The following is a 20,045-nucleotide window of genomic DNA, read 5'->3' on the forward strand; positions in this document are numbered from 1 at the left end:
CGGGTCTTTACCAAGGTAATGGCCGAAATGATGTTTCTTCTGCGAAGAAAAGGCGTATTAATTATCCCTTACTTGGACGATCTCCTGATAAGGGCAAGGTCCAGAGAACAGCTGGAGGACGTAGTAGCACTAACCCAAGTAGTGCTGCAACAGCACGGGTGGATTCTGAATTTTCCAAAATCTCAATTGACCCCGACGACACGTCTGCTGTTCCTGGGAATGATTCTGGACACTGTTCAGAAAAAGGTGTTTCTTCCGGAGGAGAAAGCCAGGGAGTTATCCGAACTTGTCAGGAACCTCCTAAAACCAGGAAAAGTGTCTGTGCATCAATGCACAAGAGTCCTGGGAAAAATGGTGGCTTCTTACGAAGCGATTCCATTCGGCAGATTCCACGCACGAACTTTTCAGTGGGATCTGCTGGACAAATGGTCCGGATCGCATCTGCAGACGCATCAGCGGATAACTTTGTCTCCACGGACAAGGGTGTCTCTTCTGTGGTGGTTGCAGAGTGCTCATCTGTTAGAGGGCCGCAGATTCGGCATACAGGACTGGGTCCTGGTGACCACGGATGCCAGTCTGAGAGGCTGGGGAGCGGTCACACATGGAAGAAACTTCCAGGGAGTGTGGTCAAGCCTGGAGATGTCTCTTCACATAAATATACTGGAGCTAAGAGCGATTTACAATGCTCTAAGCCTGGCAAAACCCCTGCTTCAGGGTCAGCCTGTGTTGATCCAGTCGGACAACATCACGGCAGTCGCCCACGTAAACAGACAGGGCGGCACAAGAAGCAGGAGGGCAATGGCAGAAGCTGCAAGGATTCTTCGCTGGGCGGAAGATCATGTGATAGCACTGTCAGCAGTGTTCATTCCGGGAGTGGACAACTGGGAAGCGGACTTCCTCAGCAGACACGATCTACACCCGGGAGAGTGGGGACTTCATCCAGAAGTCTTCCACATGATTGTGAACGGTTGGGAAAAACCAAAGGTGGATATGATGGCGTCCCGCCTCAACAAAAAACTGGACAGGTATTGCGCCAGGTCAAGAGACCCTCAGGCAATAGCTGTGGACGCTCTGGTAACACCGTGGGTGTTCCAGTCAGTGTATGTGATTCCTCCTCTGCCTCTCATACCAAAAGTACTGAGAATTATACGGCAAAGGGGAGTAAGAACGATACTCGTGGCTCCGGATTGGCCAAGAAGAACTTGGTACCCGGAACTTCAGGAGATGCTCACGGAAGATCCGTGGCCTCTACCTCTGAGACGGGACCTGCTTCAGCAGGGACCGTGTCTATTCCAAGACTTACCGCGGCTGCGTTTGACGGCATGGCGGTTGAACGCCGAATTCTAAGGGAAAAAGGCATTCCGGAAGAGGTCATCCCTACCCTGGTAAAAGCCAGGAAGGAGGTGACTGCACAACATTATCACCGCATTTGGAGAAAATATGTTGCGTGGTGTGAGGCCAGGAAGGCCCCGACGGAGGAATTTCAACTTGGTCGATTCCTACATTTCCTGCAAACAGGATTGTCTATGGGCCTCAAATTAGGGTCCATTAAGGTTCAAATTTCGGCCCTGTCGATTTTCTTCCAGAAAGAATTGGCTTCAGTTCCTGAAGTCCAGACTTTTGTAAAAGGAGTACTACATATACAGCCCCGGTTGTGCCCCCAGTGGCTCCGTGGGATCTTAATGTAGTTTTGGATTTTCTCAAATCCCATTGGTTTGAGCCACTCAAATCGGTGGATTTGAAATATCTTACATGGAAAGTAACCATGCTACTGGCCCTGGCTTCAGCCAGGAGAGTGTCAGAATTGGCGGCTTTATCGTATAAAAGCCCATATCTGATTTTCCATTCGGACAGGGCAGAACTGCGGACGCGTCCTCAGTTTCTGCCTAAGGTGGTTTCAGCGTTTCACCTGAACCAGCCTATTGTGGTGCCTGCGGCTACTAGCGATTTGGAGGATTCCAAGTTGCTGGACGTTGTCAGGGCATTGAAAATATATATTTCAAGGACGGCTGGAGTCAGAAAATCTGACTCGCTGTTTATACTGTATGCACCCAACAAGCTGGGTGCTCCTGCTTCTAAGCAGACGATTGCTCGTTGGATTTGTAGCACAATTCAACTTGCACATTCTGTGGCAGGCCTGCCACAGCCTAAATCTATCAAGGCCCATTCCACAAGGAAGGTGGGCTCATCTTGGGCGGCTGCCCGAGGGGTCTCGGCATTACAACTCTGCCGAGCAGCTACGTGGTCGGGGGAGAACACGTTTGTAAAATTCTACAAATTTGATACCCTGGCTAAAGAGGACCTGGAGTTCTCTCATTCGGTGCTGCAGAGTCATCCGCACTCTCCCGCCCGTTTGGGAGCTTTGGTATAATCCCCATGGTCCTTACGGAGTCCCCAGCATCCACTAGGACGTCAGAGAAAATAAGATTTTACTTACCGATAAATCTATTTCTCGTAGTCCGTAGTGGATGCTGGGCGCCCATCCCAAGTGCGGATTGTCTGCAATACTTGTACATAGTTATTGTTACAAAAAAAATCGGGTTGTTATTGTTGTGAGCTGTCTGTTCAGAGGCTCCTACGTTTGTCATACTGTTAACTGGGTTCAGATCACAGGTTGTACGGTGTGATTGGTGTGGCTGGTATGAGTCTTACCCGGGATTCAAAATCCTTCCTTATTGTGTACGCTCACCCGGGCACAGTATCCTAACTGAGGCTTGGAGGAGGGTCATAGGGGGAGGAGCCAGTGCACACCACCTAGTCCTAAAGCTTTTATTTTTGTGCCCTGTCTCCTGCGGAGCCGCTAATCCCCATGGTCCTGACGGAGTCCCAGCATCCACTACGGACTACGAGAAATAGATTTATCGGTAAGTAAAATCTTATTATATATATATATATATATATATATATATATATATATATATATAATATATGAATATGGCATGTGTGTGTGTGTATATGTTACATGTATGTGTGTTTGAGTGTGACGTGTATGTGTAAGACGTGTGTAAATGTACGAGTGTGACGTGTGTGTGTGTGTGTGTGTGTGTGTGTGTGTATAAGACACGTGACATGAGAGTAGCCTGGTCTGACCTGGCTGCCAGGGCAGACCAGGCTTATGTCTGAAAGGGGTCGACCTGGGAATTTCCCAGGTCTCAGGTTTAGTGTGAAAGGGGGTCCCAGCAAAAACCCGGGATTTTTCAGAGGTGAAAATCCCGTGTCTGAAGCTGGGAAATTCCCGGGTCCTATGTCTGAAAGGGGTATTGCAGAAAGGAAAATTGTCTGTTTCCAGTCAACAAAAGTACATGCAATTATGTTTCTCAATCTATGGGGTGACAGCACTTAATTTGAACATGTCATATTGAACCATTATACTGTATATAGTAGTTACTGTTTTTTCCTTTGTTGTGTATTAAACCTTTTTGCATCTCCTGCCTTGTCTTGATACATAGTTATTGTTTATCGTAGCCTATTGGAGCACTGCTTTTAGAACATTGCAGAGTTATGAAAGAAAAAGAAAAAGGTTTCTCAATAAGTAAGTTAAGAGTTGGTGTAAAATGTTAATACCCTTTGTCACATATGGGTATAAAGAATCCCTATGTTTAAAAAGGACAATTTACTTTTACTATTCAGTTATTAGAATAAAAAACCTGCTTGTACTGTACCTACTCTTATAGCACTGTAACCTCTTGGCCCTCATTTGTGTTTTTTTTCAAAGCTCTATAAAAACTTTTGCTGATGTATGGGCTACTTAAATTGCAATCACAAATATTTTCTCTGACGTCCTAGTGGATGCTGGGAACTCCGAAAAGACCATGGGGAATAGCGGCTCCGCAGGAGACTGGGCACAACTAAAGAAAGCTTTTAGGTCACCTGGTGTGCACTGGCTCCTCCCACTATGACCCTCCTCCAAGCCTCAGTTAGATTTTGTGCCCGGCCGAGGTTGGATGCATACTAGGGGCTCTCCTGAGCTTCTAAAAAGAAAGTATATAATTAGGCTTTTTATTTTACAGTGAGACCTGCTGGCAACAGGCTCACTGCAGCGAGGGACTAAGGGGAGAAGAAGCGAACCTACCTGCTTGCAGCTAGCTTGGGCTTCTTAGGCTACTGGACACCATTAGCTCCAGAGGGATCGACCGCATGGAACTGGCCTTGGTGTTCGGTCCCGGAGCCGCGCCACCGTCCCCCTTACAGAGCCAGAAGCAAGAAGAGGTCCGGAAAATCGGCGGCAGAAGACATCAGTCTTCACCAAGGTAGCGCACTGCAGCTGTGCGCCATTGCTCCTCATACACACTTCACACTCCGGTCACTGAGGGTGCAGGGCGCTAGGGGGGGGCGCCCTGAGCAGCAATAAAAACACCTTGGCTGGCAAAAATACCACAATATATAGCCCCAGAGGCTATATATGTGATAATTACCCCTGCCAGAATCCATAAAAAAGCGGGAGAAAAGTCAGCAAAAAAGGGGCGGAGCTATCTCCTTCAGCACACTGGCGCCATTTCTCCCTCACAGCTACGCTGGAAGGAAGCTCCCTGGCTCTCCCCTGCAGTCTACACTACAGAAAAGGGTAAAAAAGAGAGGGGGGGCACTAAATTTAGGCGCAGTATATATAACAGCAGCTATAGGGGACATAATTCAGTTAGTCCCTGCATTATATAGCGCTCTGGTGTGTGCTGGCATACTCTCACTCTGTCTCCCCAAAGGGCTTTTGTGGGTCCTGTCCTCTGTTAGAGCATTCCCTGTGTGTGTGCGATGTGTCGGTACGGCTGTGTCGACATGTTTGATGAGGATAATGATGTGGAGGCGGAGCAGATGCCTATAGAAGGGATGTCACCCCCTGCGGGGCAGACACCTGAGTGGATGGACTTATGGAAGGAATTGCGTGCACGTGTCGAATCCTTACACAAAAAATTTGATGACATGCCAAATGCGGGACAGCCGGCTTCTCAGCTCGTGCCTGTCCAGGCGTCTCAAAGGCCATCGGGGGCTCTAAAACGCCCGCTACCTCAGATGGCAGACGCGGATGTCGACACGGATACTGACACCAGTGTCGACGACGATGAGTCTAGTCTAATGTCCACTAAGGCCATTCGTTGCATGATTGAAGCAATGAAAGAGGTGTTACAAATTTCTGATATAAACCCAGGTACCACTAAAAAGGGTATTATGTTTGGGGAGAAAAAACTACCCGTAGTTTTTCCCCCATCAGAAGAATTAAATGAAGTGTGTGAAGAAGCGTGGGCTTTCCCTGATAAAAGATTGGTAATCTCTAAGAAGTTACTAATGGCGTTCCCTTTCCCGCCAGCGGATAGGTCACGTTGGGAGACACCCCCTAGGGTGGATAAAGCGCTCACACGTTTGTCTAAAAAGGTGGCACTACCGTCTCCGGATACGGCCGCCCTCAAGGAACCTGCTGATAGAAAGCAGGAGGCGATCCTGAAGTCTGTATATACACACTCAGGCATTATACTTAGACCAGCTATTGCGTCAGCATGGATGTGCAGTGCTGCCGCTGCGTGGTCAGATTCCCTGTCAGAAAATATTGACACCCTAGACAGGGACACTATTCTGCTAACCATAGAGCATATAAAAGACTCAGTCTTATACATGAGAGATGCACAGAGGGAGATCTGCCGGCTGGCATCTAAAATAAGTGCATTGTCCATTTCTGCTAGGAGAGGCTTATGGACTCGCCAGTGGACAGGGGATGCAGATTCAAAAAGGCACATGGAAGTTTTGCCTTATAAGGGTGAGGAGTTATTTGGGGATGGTCTCTCGGACCTAGTTTCCACAGCAACTGCTGGGAAGTCAGCATTTTTACCTCATGTTCCCTCACAGCCTAAAAAGGCGCCGTTTTATCAGGTACAGTCCTTTCGGACTCAGAAAAACAGGCGTGGAAAAGGCGGGTCCTTTCTGTCCAGAGGCAGAGGTAGGGGAAAAAGGCTGCAACAAACAGCAGGTTCCCAGGAGCAAAAGTCCTCCCCCGCTTCTTCCAAGTCCGCCGCATGACGGTGGGGCTCCACAGGCGGAGCCAGGTACGGTGGGGGGCCGCCTCAAAAATTTCAGCGATCAGTGGGCTCGCTCACAGGTGGATCCCTGGATCCTGCAAATAGTATCTCAAGGGTACAAACTGGAATTCGAGGCGTCTCCACCCCACCGGTTCCTAAAATCTGCCTTGCCGATTACTCCTTCAGACAGGGAGGCTGTGCTAGCGGCAATTCACAAGCTGTATTCCCAGCAGGTGATAATCAAGGTGCCCCTACTTCAACAAGGACGGAATTACTATTCCACACTGTTTGTGGTACCGAAACCGGACGGTTCGGTGAGACCCATTTTAAATTTGAAATCCTTGAACACATACATAAAAAAATTCAAGTTCAAGATGGAATCGCTCAGGGCGGTTATTGCAAGCCTGGACGAGGGGGATTACATGGTATCCCTGGACATCAAGGATGCTTACCTGCATGTCCCCATTTACTATCCTCACCAGGAGCACCTCAGATTTGTGGTACAGGATTGCCATTACCAATTCCAGACGCTGCCGTTTGGACTCTCCACGGCACCGAGGGTGTTTACCAAGGTAATGGCGGAAATGATGATACTCCTTCGAAGAAAGGGAGTTTTAATTATCCCGTACTTGGACGATCTCCTAATAAAGGCGAGGTCCAAGGAGCAGTTGTTGGTGGGAGTAGCACTATCTCAGGAGGTGCTACACCAGCACGGTTGGATTCTGAATATTCCAAAATCACAGCTGGTTCCGACGACACGTCTACTGTTCCTGGGTATGATTCTGGATACAGTCCAGAAAAAAGTGTTTCTCCCGGAGGAGAAAGCCAAGGAGCTGTCATCTCTAGTCAGAGACCTCCTGAAACCAAAACAGGTATCGGTGCATCACTGCACGCGGGTCCTGGGAAAGATGGTGGCTTCTTGCGAAGCAATTCCTTTCGGCAGGTTCCATGCCAGAATCTTTCAGTGGGACCTGTTGGACCAATGGTCCGGATCGCATCTTCAGATGCATCGCCTAATAACCCTGTCTCCAAGAACCAGGGTGTCTCTGCTGTGGTGGCTGCAGAGTGCTCATCTTCTAGAGGGCCGCAGATTCGGCATACAGGACTGGGTCCTGGTGTCCACGGATGCCAGCCTTCGAGGCTGGGGGGCAGTCACACAGGGAAGAAACTTCCAAGGACTATGGTCGAGTCAGGAGACTTCCCTACACATAAATATTCTGGAACTAAGGGCCATTTACAATGCCCTAAATCAGGCAAAAACCCTGCTTCTACACCAGCCGGTACTGATCCAGTCAGACAACATCACGGCAGTCGCCCATGTAAATCGACAGGGCGGCACAAGAAGCAGGATGGCAATGGCAGAAGCCACAAGGATTCTCCGATGGGCGGAAAATCACGTTCTAGCACTGTCAGCAGTGTTCATTCCGGGAGTGGACAACTGGGAAGCAGACTTTCTCAGCAGGCACGACCTCCACCCGGGAGAGTGGGGACTTCATCCAGAAGTCTTCACGCTGATTGTAAATCGATGGGAACGGCCACAGGTGGACATGATGGCGTCCCGCCTAAACAAAAAACTAGAGAGATATTGCGCCAGGTCAAGGGACCCTCAGGAGATAGCTGTGGACGCTCTAGTGACACCGTGGGTGTACCAGTCAGTTTGTGTGTTCCCTCCTCTGCCTTTCATACCAAGGGTACTGAGAATAATAAGAAAACGAGGAGTAAGAACAAATACTCGTGGTTCCGGATTGGCCAAGACGAGCGTGGTACCCCGAACTTCAAGAGATGATCTCAGAGGACCCATGGCCTCTGCCGCTCAGACAGGACCTGCTGCAGCAGGGGCCCTGTCTGTTCCAAGACTTACCGCGGCTGCGTTTGACGGCATGGCGGTTGAACGCCGGATCCTGAACGAAAAGGGCATTCCGGAGGAAGTCATTCCTACGCTGATTAAAGCCAGGAAAGATGTAACTGCAAAGCATTATCACCGCATATGGCGGAAATATGTTGCTTGGTGTGAGGCCAAAAAGGCCCCAACAGAGGAATTTCAACTAGGTCGATTTCTGCATTTCCTACAAGCAGGAGTGACTATGGGCCTGAAATTAGGCTCCATTAAGGTACAGATCTTGGCTCTGTCGATTTTCTTCCAGAAAGAACTAGCTTCACTACCTGAAGTTCAGACGTTTGTTAAAGGAGTGCTGCATATTCAGCCCCCGTTTGTGCCTCCAGTGGCACCTTGGGATCTCAACGTGGTGTTGAGTTTCTTAAAATCACATTGGTTTGAGCCACTTAAAACCGTGGATCTAAAATATCTCACGTGGAAAGTGGTTATGTTATTGGCCTTGGCTTCAGCCAGGCGTGTGTCAGAATTGGCAGCTTTGTCATGTAAAAGCCCTTATCTGATTTTCCATATGGATAGGGCGGAATTGAGGACTCGTCCCCAGTTTCTCCCTAAGGTGGTATCCGCTTTTCACTTAAACCAACCTATTGTGGTGCCTGCGGCTACTAGGGACTTGGAGGATTCCAAGTTACTGGACGTAGTCAGGGCCTTGAAAATTTATGTTTCCAGGACGGCTAGAGTCAGGAAAACTGACTCGCTATTTATCCTGTATGCACCCAACAAACTGGGTGCTCCTGCTTCTAAGCAGACTATTGCTCGCTGGATTTGTAGCACAATTCAGCTGGCGCATTCTGCGGCTGGACTGCCGCATCCTAAATCAGTAAAAGCCCATTCCACAAGGAAGGTGGGCTCATCTTGGGCGGCTGCCCGAGGGGTCTCGGCTTTACAACTTTGCCGAGCTGCTACTTGGTCAGGGGCAAACACGTTTGCAAAATTCTACAAATTTGATACCCTGGCTGAGGAGGACCTTGAGTTCTCTCATTCGGTGCTGCAGAGTCATCCGCACTCTCCCGCCCGTTTGGGAGCTTTGGTATAATCCCCATGGTCCTTTCGAAGTTCCCAGCATCCACTAGGACGTCAGAGAAAATAAGATTTTACTCACCGGTAAATCTATTTCTCGTAGTCCGTAGTGGATGCTGGGCGCCCATCCCAAGTGCGGATTGTCTGCAATACTTGTACATACTTATTGTTAACTAAAGGGTTATTGTTGAGCCATCTGTTGAGAGGCTCAGTTGTTTTCATACTGTTAAACTGGGTATAGTATCATGAGTTATACGGTGTGATTGGTGTGGCTGGTAGGAGTCTTACCCAGGATTCAAAATCCTTCCTTATTATGTCAGCTCGTCCGGGCACAGTGTCCTAACTGAGGCTTGGAGGAGGGTCATAGTGGGAGGAGCCAGTGCACACCAGGTGACCTAAAAGCTTTCTTTAGTTGTGCCCAGTCTCCTGCGGAGCCGCTATTCCCCATGGTCCTTTCGGAGTTCCCAGCATCCACTACGGACTACGAGAAATAGATTTACCGGTGAGTAAAATCTTATTTCTCTAACGTCCTAGTGGATGCTGGGGACTCCGTCAGGACCATGGGGAATAGCGGGCTCCGCAGGAGACAGGGCACATCTAAAAAAGCTTTTAGGTCACATGGTGCGTACTGGCTCCTCCCCCTATGACCCTCCTCCAAGCCTCAGTTAGGTTTTTGTGCCCGTCCGAGAGGGTGCAATCTAGGTGGCTCTCTTAAAGAGCTAGTTAGAAAAGTTTTTTTTAGGTTTCTAATCAGTGTCTCCTGCTGGCGACAGGAGCACTGCAACGAGGGACTTAGGGGAGAGACTTGCAACTCACCTGCCTGCAGGAGGATTGAAGTCTTAGGCTACTGGACACTGAGCTCCAGAGGGAGTCGGAACACAGGTCAGCCTGGGGTTCGTCCCGGAGCCGCGCCGCCGATCCCCCTTACAGACGCTGAAGAACGGCAGAACGGAGGTCCGGAAACAGGCGGCAGAAGACTTCAGTCTTCATAGAGGTAGCGCACAGCACTGCAGCTGTGCGCCATTGTTGCTACACGGCTCACGGATCTCGGTCACGGAGGGTGCAGGGCGCTGCTGGGGGCGCCCTGGGCAGCAATATAGAGTACCTTAGAGGCAAATAAATACATCACATATAGCCATTAAGGCTATATGTATGTATTTAACCCAGGCCAGTTTATTAGAAAAACCGGGAGAAAAGCCCGCCGGAAAAGGGGCGGAGCTTATTCTCCTCAGCACTCGGCGCCATTTTCCTGCACGGCTCCGCTGGTGAGGAAGGCTCCCACGACTCTCCCCTGCACTACAGAAACAGGGTAACAAAGAGAGGGGGGGCATAAATTGGCGATATAAATATATATTGAGAGCGCATATATAAAAACAACACCTTCTAGGGTTGTTATATACTGTATAGCGCTTTTGGTGTGTGCTGGCAAACTCTCCCTCTGTCTCCCCAAAGGGCTAGGAGGGTCCTGTCTTCAATAGAGCATTCACTGTGTGGCTGCTGTGTGTGTCGGTACGTGTGTGTCGACATGTATGAGGACGAAGTTGGTGTGGAGGCAGAGCAATTGCCGATGATGGTAATGTCACCCCCTAGGGAGTCGACACCGGAATGGATGGCTTTGGTTATGGAATTACGTGATAATGTCAGCACATTACAAAAGTCAGTTGACGAAATGAGACGCCCGGCAAACCAGTTAGTACCGGTTCAGGCATCTCAGACACCGTCAGGGGCTGTAAAACGTCCCTTACCTCAGTCAGTCGACACGGGTACCGACACAGATGAATCTAGTGTCGACGGTGAGGAAGTAAACGTATTTTCCAATAGGGCCACACGTTATATGATCACGGCAATGAAGGAGGCTTTGCAGCTCTCTGATACTACTGGTACCTCAAAAAGGGGTATTATGTGGGGGGTGAAAAAACTACCTGTATTTTTCCCAGAATCAGAGGAATTGAATGATGTGTGTGATGAAGCGTGGGTTACCCCCGATAGAAAAATGCTAATTTCAAAGAAGTTGTTGGCATTATACCCTTTCCCACCAGAGGTTAGGGCGCGCTGGGAATCACCCCCTAAGGTGGATAAGGCGCTCACACGTTTATCAAAGCAAGTGGCGTTGCCGTCTCCTGATACGGCCGCCCTCAAGGATCCAGCAGATAGGAGGCTGGAAACTACACTGAAGAGTATATACACACATACGGGTGTTATACTGCGACCGGCAATAGCCTCAGCCTGGATGTGCAGTGCTGGGGTAGTGTGGTTGGATTCTCTGACTGAAAATATTGAGACCCTGGATAGGGACAGTATTTTATTGACTCTAGAGCAATTAAAGGATGCTTTTCTTTATATGCGAGATGCTCAGAGGGATGTTTGTACTCTAGCATCAAGAGTAAGCGCGATGTCCATATCTGCTAGAAGAAGTTTATGGACGCGACAGTGGTCAGGTGATGCGGATTCCAAGAGGCATATGGAAGTATTGCCATATAAAGGAGAGGAATTGTTTGGGGTCGGTCTTTCGGACCTGGTGACCACGGCAACTGCCGGCAAATCCACCTTTTTACCTCAGACCCCTTCACAACAGAAAAAGACACCGTCTTTTCAGCCGCAGTCCTTTCGCTCCTATAAAAAGCGACCAAAAGGACAGTCTTATCTGCCGAGAGGCAGAGGAAAGGGTAAGAAAGGGCAGCACGCAGCCCCTGCCCAGGAACAGAAGCCCGCCCCGGCTTCTACAAAGCCATCAGCATGACGCTGGGGCTTTACAAGCGGACCCAGGAACGGTGGGGGGTCGACTCAAGATTTTCAGCAATCAATGGGCTCACTCACAAGTGGACCCGTGGGTCCTGCAGATAATATCTCAGGGTTACATGCTGGAGTTCGAAAGGTTTCCCCCTCGCCGGTTCCTAAAGTCTGCTTTACCAACGTCTCCCTCAGAAAGGACGTCGGTTTTGGAAGCCATTCACAAGCTGTATTCTCAGCAGGTGATAGTCAAGGTACCCCTCCTACAACAGGGAAAGGGGTATTATTCCACACTATTTGTGGTACCGAAGCCGGACGGTTCGGTAAGACCTATTCTAAATCTGAAATCCTTGAACCTGTACATACAGAAATTCAAGTTCAAAATGGAGTCACTCAGAGCAGTGATAGCGAATCTGGAAGACGGGGACTTCATGGTGTCCCTGGACATAAAGGATGCTTATCTGCATGTCCCAATTTACCCCTCACACCAAGGGTATCTCAGGTTCGTGATACAAGACTGTCATTATCAGTTTCAAACGATGCCGTTTGGTTTGTCTACGGCCCCTCGGGTCTTTACCAAGGTAATGACCGAAATGATGGTTCTTCTACGAAGAAAAGGCGTATTAATTATCCCTTACTTGGACGATCTCCTGATAAGGGCAAAGTCCAGAGAACAGCTGGAAGTCGGTGTAGCACTAACCCAGGTAGTGCTCCAGCAACACGGGTGGATTCTGAATCTTCCAAAATCTCAATTGACCCCGACAACTCGTCTGCTGTTCCTGGGAATGATTCTGGACACGGTTCAGAAAAAGGTGTTTCTCCCGGAGGAAAAAGCAAGGGAGTTATCCGAACTTGTCAGGAACCTCCTAAAACCAGGAACGGTGTCAGTACATCAATGCACAAGAGTCCTGGGAAAGATGGTGGCTTCGTACGAAGCGATTCCATTCGGCAGATTCCATGCACGGACATTTCAGTGGGATCTGCTGGACAAATGGTCCGGATCGCATCTGCACATGCATCAGCGGATAGCACTGTCACCAAGAACAAGGTTGTCTCTCCTGTGGTGGCTGCAGACTGCCCATCTGTTAGTGGGCCGCAGATTCGGCATACAGGACTGGGTCCTGGTGACTACGGATGCCAGCCTACGAGGTTGGGGAGCAGTCACAAAGGGAAGAAATTTCCAGGGCGTGTGGTCAAGCCTGGAGACGTCTCTTCACATAAATATACTGGAGCTAAGAGCGATCTACAATGCTCTAAGTCTGGCAAAACCGCTGCTTCAGGGTCAGCCGGTGTTGATCCAGTCCGACAACATCACGGCAGTCGCCCACGTAAACCGACAAGGCGGCACGAGAAGCAGGAGTGCAATGGCAGAAGCGGCAAGGATTCTGCGCTGGGCGGAGAATCATGTCATAGCACTGTCAGCAGTGTTCATCCCGGGAGTGGACAACTGGGAAGCAGATTTCCTCAGCAGACACGACCTTCACCCGGGAGAGTGGGGACTTCATCCAGAAGTTTTCCACATGATTGTGAACCGTTGGGAAAAACCAAAGGTAGACATGATGGCGTCTCGCCTCAACAAAAAATTGGACAGGTATTGCGCCAGGTCAAGAGACCCTCAGGCAATAGCTGTGGACGCTCTGGTAACACCGTGGGTGTACCAATCAGTGTATGTGTTCCCTCCTCTGCCTCTCATACCAAAGGTGCTGAGAATTATACGGAAAAGAGGAGTAAGAACGATACTGGTGGCTCCGGACTGGCCAAGGAGAACTTGGTATCCGGAACTTCAAGAGATGCTCACGGAGGATCCGTGGCCTCTACCTCTGAGAAGGGATCTGCTTCAGCAGGGACCTTGTATGTTCCAAGACTTACCGCGTCTGCGTTTGACGGCATGGCGGTTGAACGCCGGATTCTAAAAGAAAAGGGCATTCCAGAGGAAGTTATTCCTACCTTGATTAAGGCTAGGAAGGAAGTGACTGTACAACATTATCACCGCATTTGGCGAAAATATGTTGCGTGGTGTGAGGCCAAGAAGGCTCCAACGGAAGAATTTCAATTGGGTCGATTCTTACATTTCCTGCAAGCAGGATTGTCTATGGGCCTAAAATTGGGGTCTATTAAAGTTCAAATTTCGGCCTTATCAATTTTCTTCCAGAAGGAATTGGCGTCAGTGCCTGAAGTACAAACTTTTGTCAAAGGTGTACTACATATACAACCCCCAATAGTGCCTCCAGTGGCACCGTGGGATTTGAACGTGGTTCTAAATTTTCTCAAATCTCATTGGTTTGAGCCGTTAAAATCGGTAGAATTAAAATACCTTACATGGAAGGTAACCATGCTGTTGGCCCTGGCTTCTGCCAGGAGAGTTTCAGAGTTGGCAGCTTTGTCATACAAGAGCCCATATCTGATATTCCATTCGGACAGGGCAGAATTGAGGACGCGTCCTCAATTTCTCCCTAAGGTGGTTTCGGCATTTCACTTAAACCAGCCTATTGTGGTGCCTGCGGCTACTAGCGACTTGGAGGACTCCAAGTTACTGGACGTTGTCAGAGCATTAAAAATATATATTTCAAGGACAGCTGGAGTCAGAAAAACTGACTCGTTGTTTACATTGTATGCACCCAACAAGATGGGTGCTCCTGCGTCTAAACAGACGATTGCACGTTGGATCTGTAGCACAATCCAACTTGCACATTCTGTGGCAGGCGTGCCACAGCCTAAATCTGTAAAGGCCCACTCCACAAGGAAGGTGGGCTCATCTTGGGCGGCTGCCCGAGGAGTCTCGGCATTACAACTTTGCCGAGCAGCTACGTGGTCAGGGGAGAACACGTTTGTAAAATTTTACAAATTTGATACTCTGGCTACAGAGGACCTGGAGTTTTCTCATTCGGTGCTGCAGAGTCATCCGCACTCTCCCGCCCGTTTGGGAGCTTTGGTATAATCCCCATGGTCCTGACGGAGTCCCCAGCATCCACTAGGACGTTAGAGAAAATAAGAATTTACTTACCGATAATTCTATTTCTCATAGTCCGTAGTGGATGCTGGGCGCCCATCCCAAGTGCGGATTGTCTGCAATACTTGTACATAGTTTTTGTTACAAAAATCGGGTTATTATTGTTGTGAGCCATCTTTTTAGAGGCTACTTCGTTTTGTTATCATACTGTTAACTGGGTTCAGATCACAAGTTGTATGGTGTGATTGGTGTGGCTGGTATGAGTCTTACCCGGGATTCAAGATCCTTCCTTATTGTGTACGCTCGTCCGGGCACAGTACCTAACTGAGGCTTGGAGGAGGGTCATAGGGGGAGGAGCCAGTACGCACCATGTGACCTAAAAGCTTTTTTAGATGTGCCCTGTCTCCTGCGGAGCCCGCTATTCCCCATGGTCCTGACGGAGTCCCCAGCATCCACTACGGACTATGAGAAATAGAATTATCGGTAAGTAAATTCTTATTTTTTTCCTGATATTAACATTTCTCCAATCCGCCAGTATGTGAAAATACATTGCAGATATATTTTACAGTGATTTGCAGATCATTTTAATCCAAAGATCAGGGGGTAAATTTACTAAAATGGGAGTTCTATTTAAGATGGGATGTTGCCCATAGCAACCAATCAGCTTCTACTTATCATTTATCTAGCACCTTCTAGAAGATAATACCTGGAATCTGATTGGTTGCTATGGGCAACATCCCATCTTAAATAGAACTCCCATATTAGTAAATGTACCCCCAGATCTGCAAACTATGAAAGTACCCACTTTAATATTTTAGTATTTTACTATTAAAATACTAGTAACTGTCGCAAATTGGCTAATTGTTACCATACTCTAGTAATCTACACCTTCTGATTGGTCAGTGAAATCCAACATGTGAGACAACCTGATTTACTGAGTTTGATCACTTTTTGATTGGAGACAGAAATTGGTGAACACCATACATACAGATGTGTCCACTTACATCTAGCCTCCTGGTACGTTGAAAAGCCCTTTTAGTCACGCCATGCGTGGTGTAACTTGGTAGTAGTGAGCGACTTTTACCATGAAAATGCGTTTTTCGCTCCACTATGCAAATAGGATGCACAAGTAAAATATGTGGCATGCTTATATTCTGTGATGCGACCATGGCTGTATCTGCATACGAAATATGCTACAGCGTTTTCCTAGTAAACACTAACATAGCATTTCGTATAGTTACAGCCGCATGCGCACAGAGATTATAGGCATGCTGCATATAATTTTAATCAGCATATGCTGCTTGTGCTTCCTATTCTCATAGCGATGCGAATAAGACACATTTTCGTTAAAGACTCCCAACGCTGAGTTCCACAAGACCTGTCCGCTCAGTCATGCCAGGCATCTCCCACTGCATGGCATATTGAGGCAAGATATGAGGACACATCTGTACATTGTCGATATTTTTACACAGTCTGTAAAGCACAGAATTGTCCACACTGATTACTGGTGATTGCTTAGTTTAACCTTGCTCTTGAAACATAATTTATTTGCTTTGGCATTTGCAAGGATAGTTTTTACAGCTGTTTCTGTTGTCAGACTTTATCGATGAGCCAGACAGAAAGTACATTTTTGAATGCAACAGTCGAGAACAGTGCGAAGAGTGGGTGGAAGCACTGACTAATGCGAGGTAAGTTCCAATAATAGTAATTTTTATAAACCAACCAGGTGCTCAAGAGGATTGGTGCAAATTATTACATAATAAATAAATGAATCCCCCCCCCCCCCCCCAGCAAATGAACTTTTAAACAGTCATAGTATTAATATATAATACTTGAAAATGAAGTTACCACTTGTGTATATGTCTGGTAATATATGGAAAATGATGGGTGCTTCCCAGGTGCGAACCATCAAGAGTCCATTTTCAGACAGCGGCCCAACCCAGCATATTGTCGGGTTTGTGATGTCACCACTGACATGTGTGGAGACTGCACTTGGAGATTAAATGCTCTCAAAGCGCCACCTCTTCTCTATGCAGTGAACAGGTCTTGGGTCGCATCGACCCGGCTAACTCGTTTACACTGCACTGCGACCTGGGTCCTTCCTGGGATCAACACTGCAAGCTAACCGTGTTGGATTCCCGGGTAACAGGACCCAGGTTAACCCTTATACACGAGCCACTCCCGGGTTATCATGGCAGTAACCCAGGTTTTTAGTGGCGGTGTAAATGGGGTATTATCTTCTGTTTTTCAAATATCAATAAATATTTTCCAACCTTGTGATAGTTGTTGATTTCTTTTTCATCCACTAGGGGTCACTGGAGTACTCTTCGGTTATGGACTGGGCGTAGCCGGAAATGGCACATATTTAAATATTTAAATTAGTAACTGGCCATCCCCTCCATAATCCCATAGAGCCTTCAGTATTTTTCTGTGCCTCTAGCGGAAGGTACTGAGGACTGAATGTCCTGCGATTCTATAAGCAAGATTATTTCAAACAAGATTATTTTTGGTTTTTCTACCTGATCCCTTCCCAACTTATCAGAGAAGTTCGGGTTAGGGATCATTGGTGCTGCATTAGCAGCAGATGGTCTGCCGGCGCTCATACAAAGGGCCCCGCCATTGACTAAAATCAGCGCAGCTGATCGCAGCCACGGGCTGCACAAGGACGCAGGACGGCGCTTACAGAAAGGTCCCGTCATGGCCTCCGCAGGTGGTACAGGTACTGAGCGGTAGGCAGCTCTCACTGCCGGCGCTCACTTACTTATTTTTTTTCTGTCTATTGCGGGCGGTCAGCTCACGCTGCCGCCCATTATGTGGGGACTGTGTGTATTTATATACTTTAATGGCGTTCCCCTGCTGCCTGCCACTAGTAAAACCCCTTGATAATTCTCCACTTGCACAGGGCGAGCGAACCCCGGCACTGCGCAGGCCGCTCGACGCTTCCTGGGTCACCCGGCGCCGCTGGACACTTGCAGGTGTAGCTAGCGAGCAGCTCCCGCCATTACCGCCGGAACGCTCGCCGCTTCCCGTCTCGCCAGTGTCCGCGCAATCCGTCCTCCTCCCTACCCTGGTACGGCTCTGATGGGGTGTGTGGCCGAGCTGACCGCGGACAGCTGCTGCCGCGGCCCGCTCTGGCAGCCGCTCACCTATCTCCGACGTGCAGTCCTTCACACGGCCGCGGTAAGACTTGCACTCCCCGTCTCCCGTCTGCTGAACAACGGGGGGGGAGCAGTGTGGGGGAAATCGGCAGCCATAATAAAGGCTGCACCTGCAAATAAGACTCTTCTGCAGGAGAGAGAGGGGGGGAGGAAGCCCGCAGGGAGGCCCCAATAACTAAGCTGCGTTTAGGCAGCAAAATCATCAGGAATTTTAAGCCTGTGGCCAATATCAGAGTCTGTTACATATACAATATAACTGTTATATATATATATATATATATATATATTTATTTCTCTGACGTCCTAGTGGATGCTGGGGACTCCGTCAGGACCATGGGGAATAGCGGCTCCGCAGGAGACAGGGCACAAAATTTAAAAGTTTGACCACTAGGTGGTGTGTACTGGCTCCTCCCCCCATGACCCTCCTCCAAGCCTCAGTTAGGTTTTTGTGCCCGTCCGAGCAGGGTGCAATCTAGGTGGCTCTCATAAAGAGCTGCTTAGAGTAAAAGTTTTATTATTTTCAGTGAGTCCTGCTGGCAACAGGCTCACTGCAACGAGGGACCTAGGGGAGAAGAAGTGAACTCACCTGCGTGCAGGATGGATTTGCTTCTTAGGCTACTGGACACTAGCTCCAGAGGGACGATCACAGGTACAGCCTGGATGGGTCACCGGAGCTGCGCCGCCGACCCCCTTGCAGATGCCGAAGTAAGAAGAGGTCCAGAAACCGGCGGCTGAAGGCTTTTCAGTCTTCATGAAACAGCACTGCAGCTGTGCGCCATTGCGCTCAGGCACACTTCACACCGGCGGTCACTGAGGGTGCAGGGCGCTGGGGGGGGCGCCCTGGGCAGCAATGTTAATACCTTTCTGGCTAAAAAGAATACATCACATATAGTCCATGAGGCTATATGGATGTATTTCACCCCTGCCAGGTCTCAGAAAAACCGGGAGAAGAGCCCGCCGGAATAGGGGGCGGGGCCTATCTCCTCAGCACACAGCGCCATTTTCCTACACAGCTCCGCTGCTAGGAAGGCTCCCAGGCTCTCCACTGCACTACAGAAACAGGGTAAAAAACAGAGAGGGGGGGCATTTTTTGGCGATATTATATATATTTAAGCAGCTATAAGGAAACAACACTTATATAAGGTTGTTCCTATATAATTATAGCGCTTTGGTGTGTGCTGGCAAACTCTCCCTCTGTCTCCCCAAAGGGCTAGTGGGGTCCTGTCTTCTATCAGAGCATTCCCTGTGTGTCTGCTGTGTGTCGGTACGTGTGTGTCGACATGTATGAGGACGATGTTGGTGTGGAGGCGGAGCAATTGCCGGTAATGGTGATGTCACCCCCTAGGGAGTCGACACCGGAATGGATGGCTTTGTTTATGGAATTACGTGATAATGTCAGCACGCTGCAAAAGTCGGTTGACGACATGAGACGACCGGCAAACCAGTTAGTACCTGTACAGGCGTCTCAAACACCGTCAGGGGCTGTAAAACGCCCTTTGCCTCAGTCGGTCGACACAGACCCAGACACGGACACCGAATCTAGTGTCGACGGTGAAGAAACGAACGTATTTTCCAGTAGGGCCACACGTTATATGATCACGGCAATGAAGGAGGCTTTGCATATCTCTGATACTGCAAGTACCACAAAAAGGGGTATTATGTGGGGTCTGAAAAAAACTACCTGTAGTTTTTCCTGAATCAGAGGAATTGAATGACGTGTGTGATGAAGCGTGGGTTACCCCTGATAAAAAAACTGCTAATTTCAAAGAAGTTATTGGCGTTATACCCTTTCCCGCCAGAGGTTAGGGCGCGCTGGGAAACACCCCCTAGGGTGGACAAGGCGCTCACATGTTTATCCAAACAAGTGGCGTTACCGTCTCCTGATACGGCCGCCCTCAAGGATCCAGCTGATAGGAGGCTGGAAAATACTCTAAAAAGTATATACACACATACTGGTGTTATACTGCGACCAGCAATCGCCTCAGCCTGGATGTGCAGTGCTGGGGTGGCTTGGTCGGATTCCCTGACTGAAAATATTGATACCCTGGATAGGGACAGTATTTTATTGACTATAGAGCAATGAAAGGATGCATTCCTTTATATGCGAGATGCACAGAGGGATATCTGCACTCTGGCATCAAGAGTAAGTGCGATGTCCATATCTGCCAGAAGAAGTCTATGGACACGACAGTGGTCAGGCGATGCGGATTCCAATATTTGCCCCGAGTCAAAGGAAAGGGTAAGAGATTGCAGCAAGCAGCCCCTTCCCAGGAGCAGAAGTCCTCCCC

At 48.8% G+C, this 20,045-nt stretch overlaps 1 protein-coding gene across 2 annotated transcripts in view; it reads left to right on the forward strand.

The window, feature by feature from the left end:
* The window catches only part of PLEKHJ1 (pleckstrin homology domain containing J1), an 81,605-nt gene that overhangs the window by 50,963 nt on the left and 10,597 nt on the right, over positions 1-20,045 (forward strand). For both annotated transcript variants that reach the window (XM_063914789.1, XM_063914791.1), the window contains exons 3-4: positions 3,466-3,532; positions 16,197-16,287. In XM_063914789.1, the coding sequence (XP_063770859.1) occupies positions 3,466-3,532; positions 16,197-16,287 (158 nt within the window). The remainder of the gene's footprint in view (positions 1-3,465; positions 3,533-16,196; positions 16,288-20,045) is intronic.

The sequence above is a fragment of the Pseudophryne corroboree genome, chromosome 1, assembly GCF_028390025.1.
Source record: "Pseudophryne corroboree isolate aPseCor3 chromosome 1, aPseCor3.hap2, whole genome shotgun sequence".
Classification (NCBI taxonomy): Eukaryota; Metazoa; Chordata; class Amphibia; order Anura; family Myobatrachidae; genus Pseudophryne; species Pseudophryne corroboree.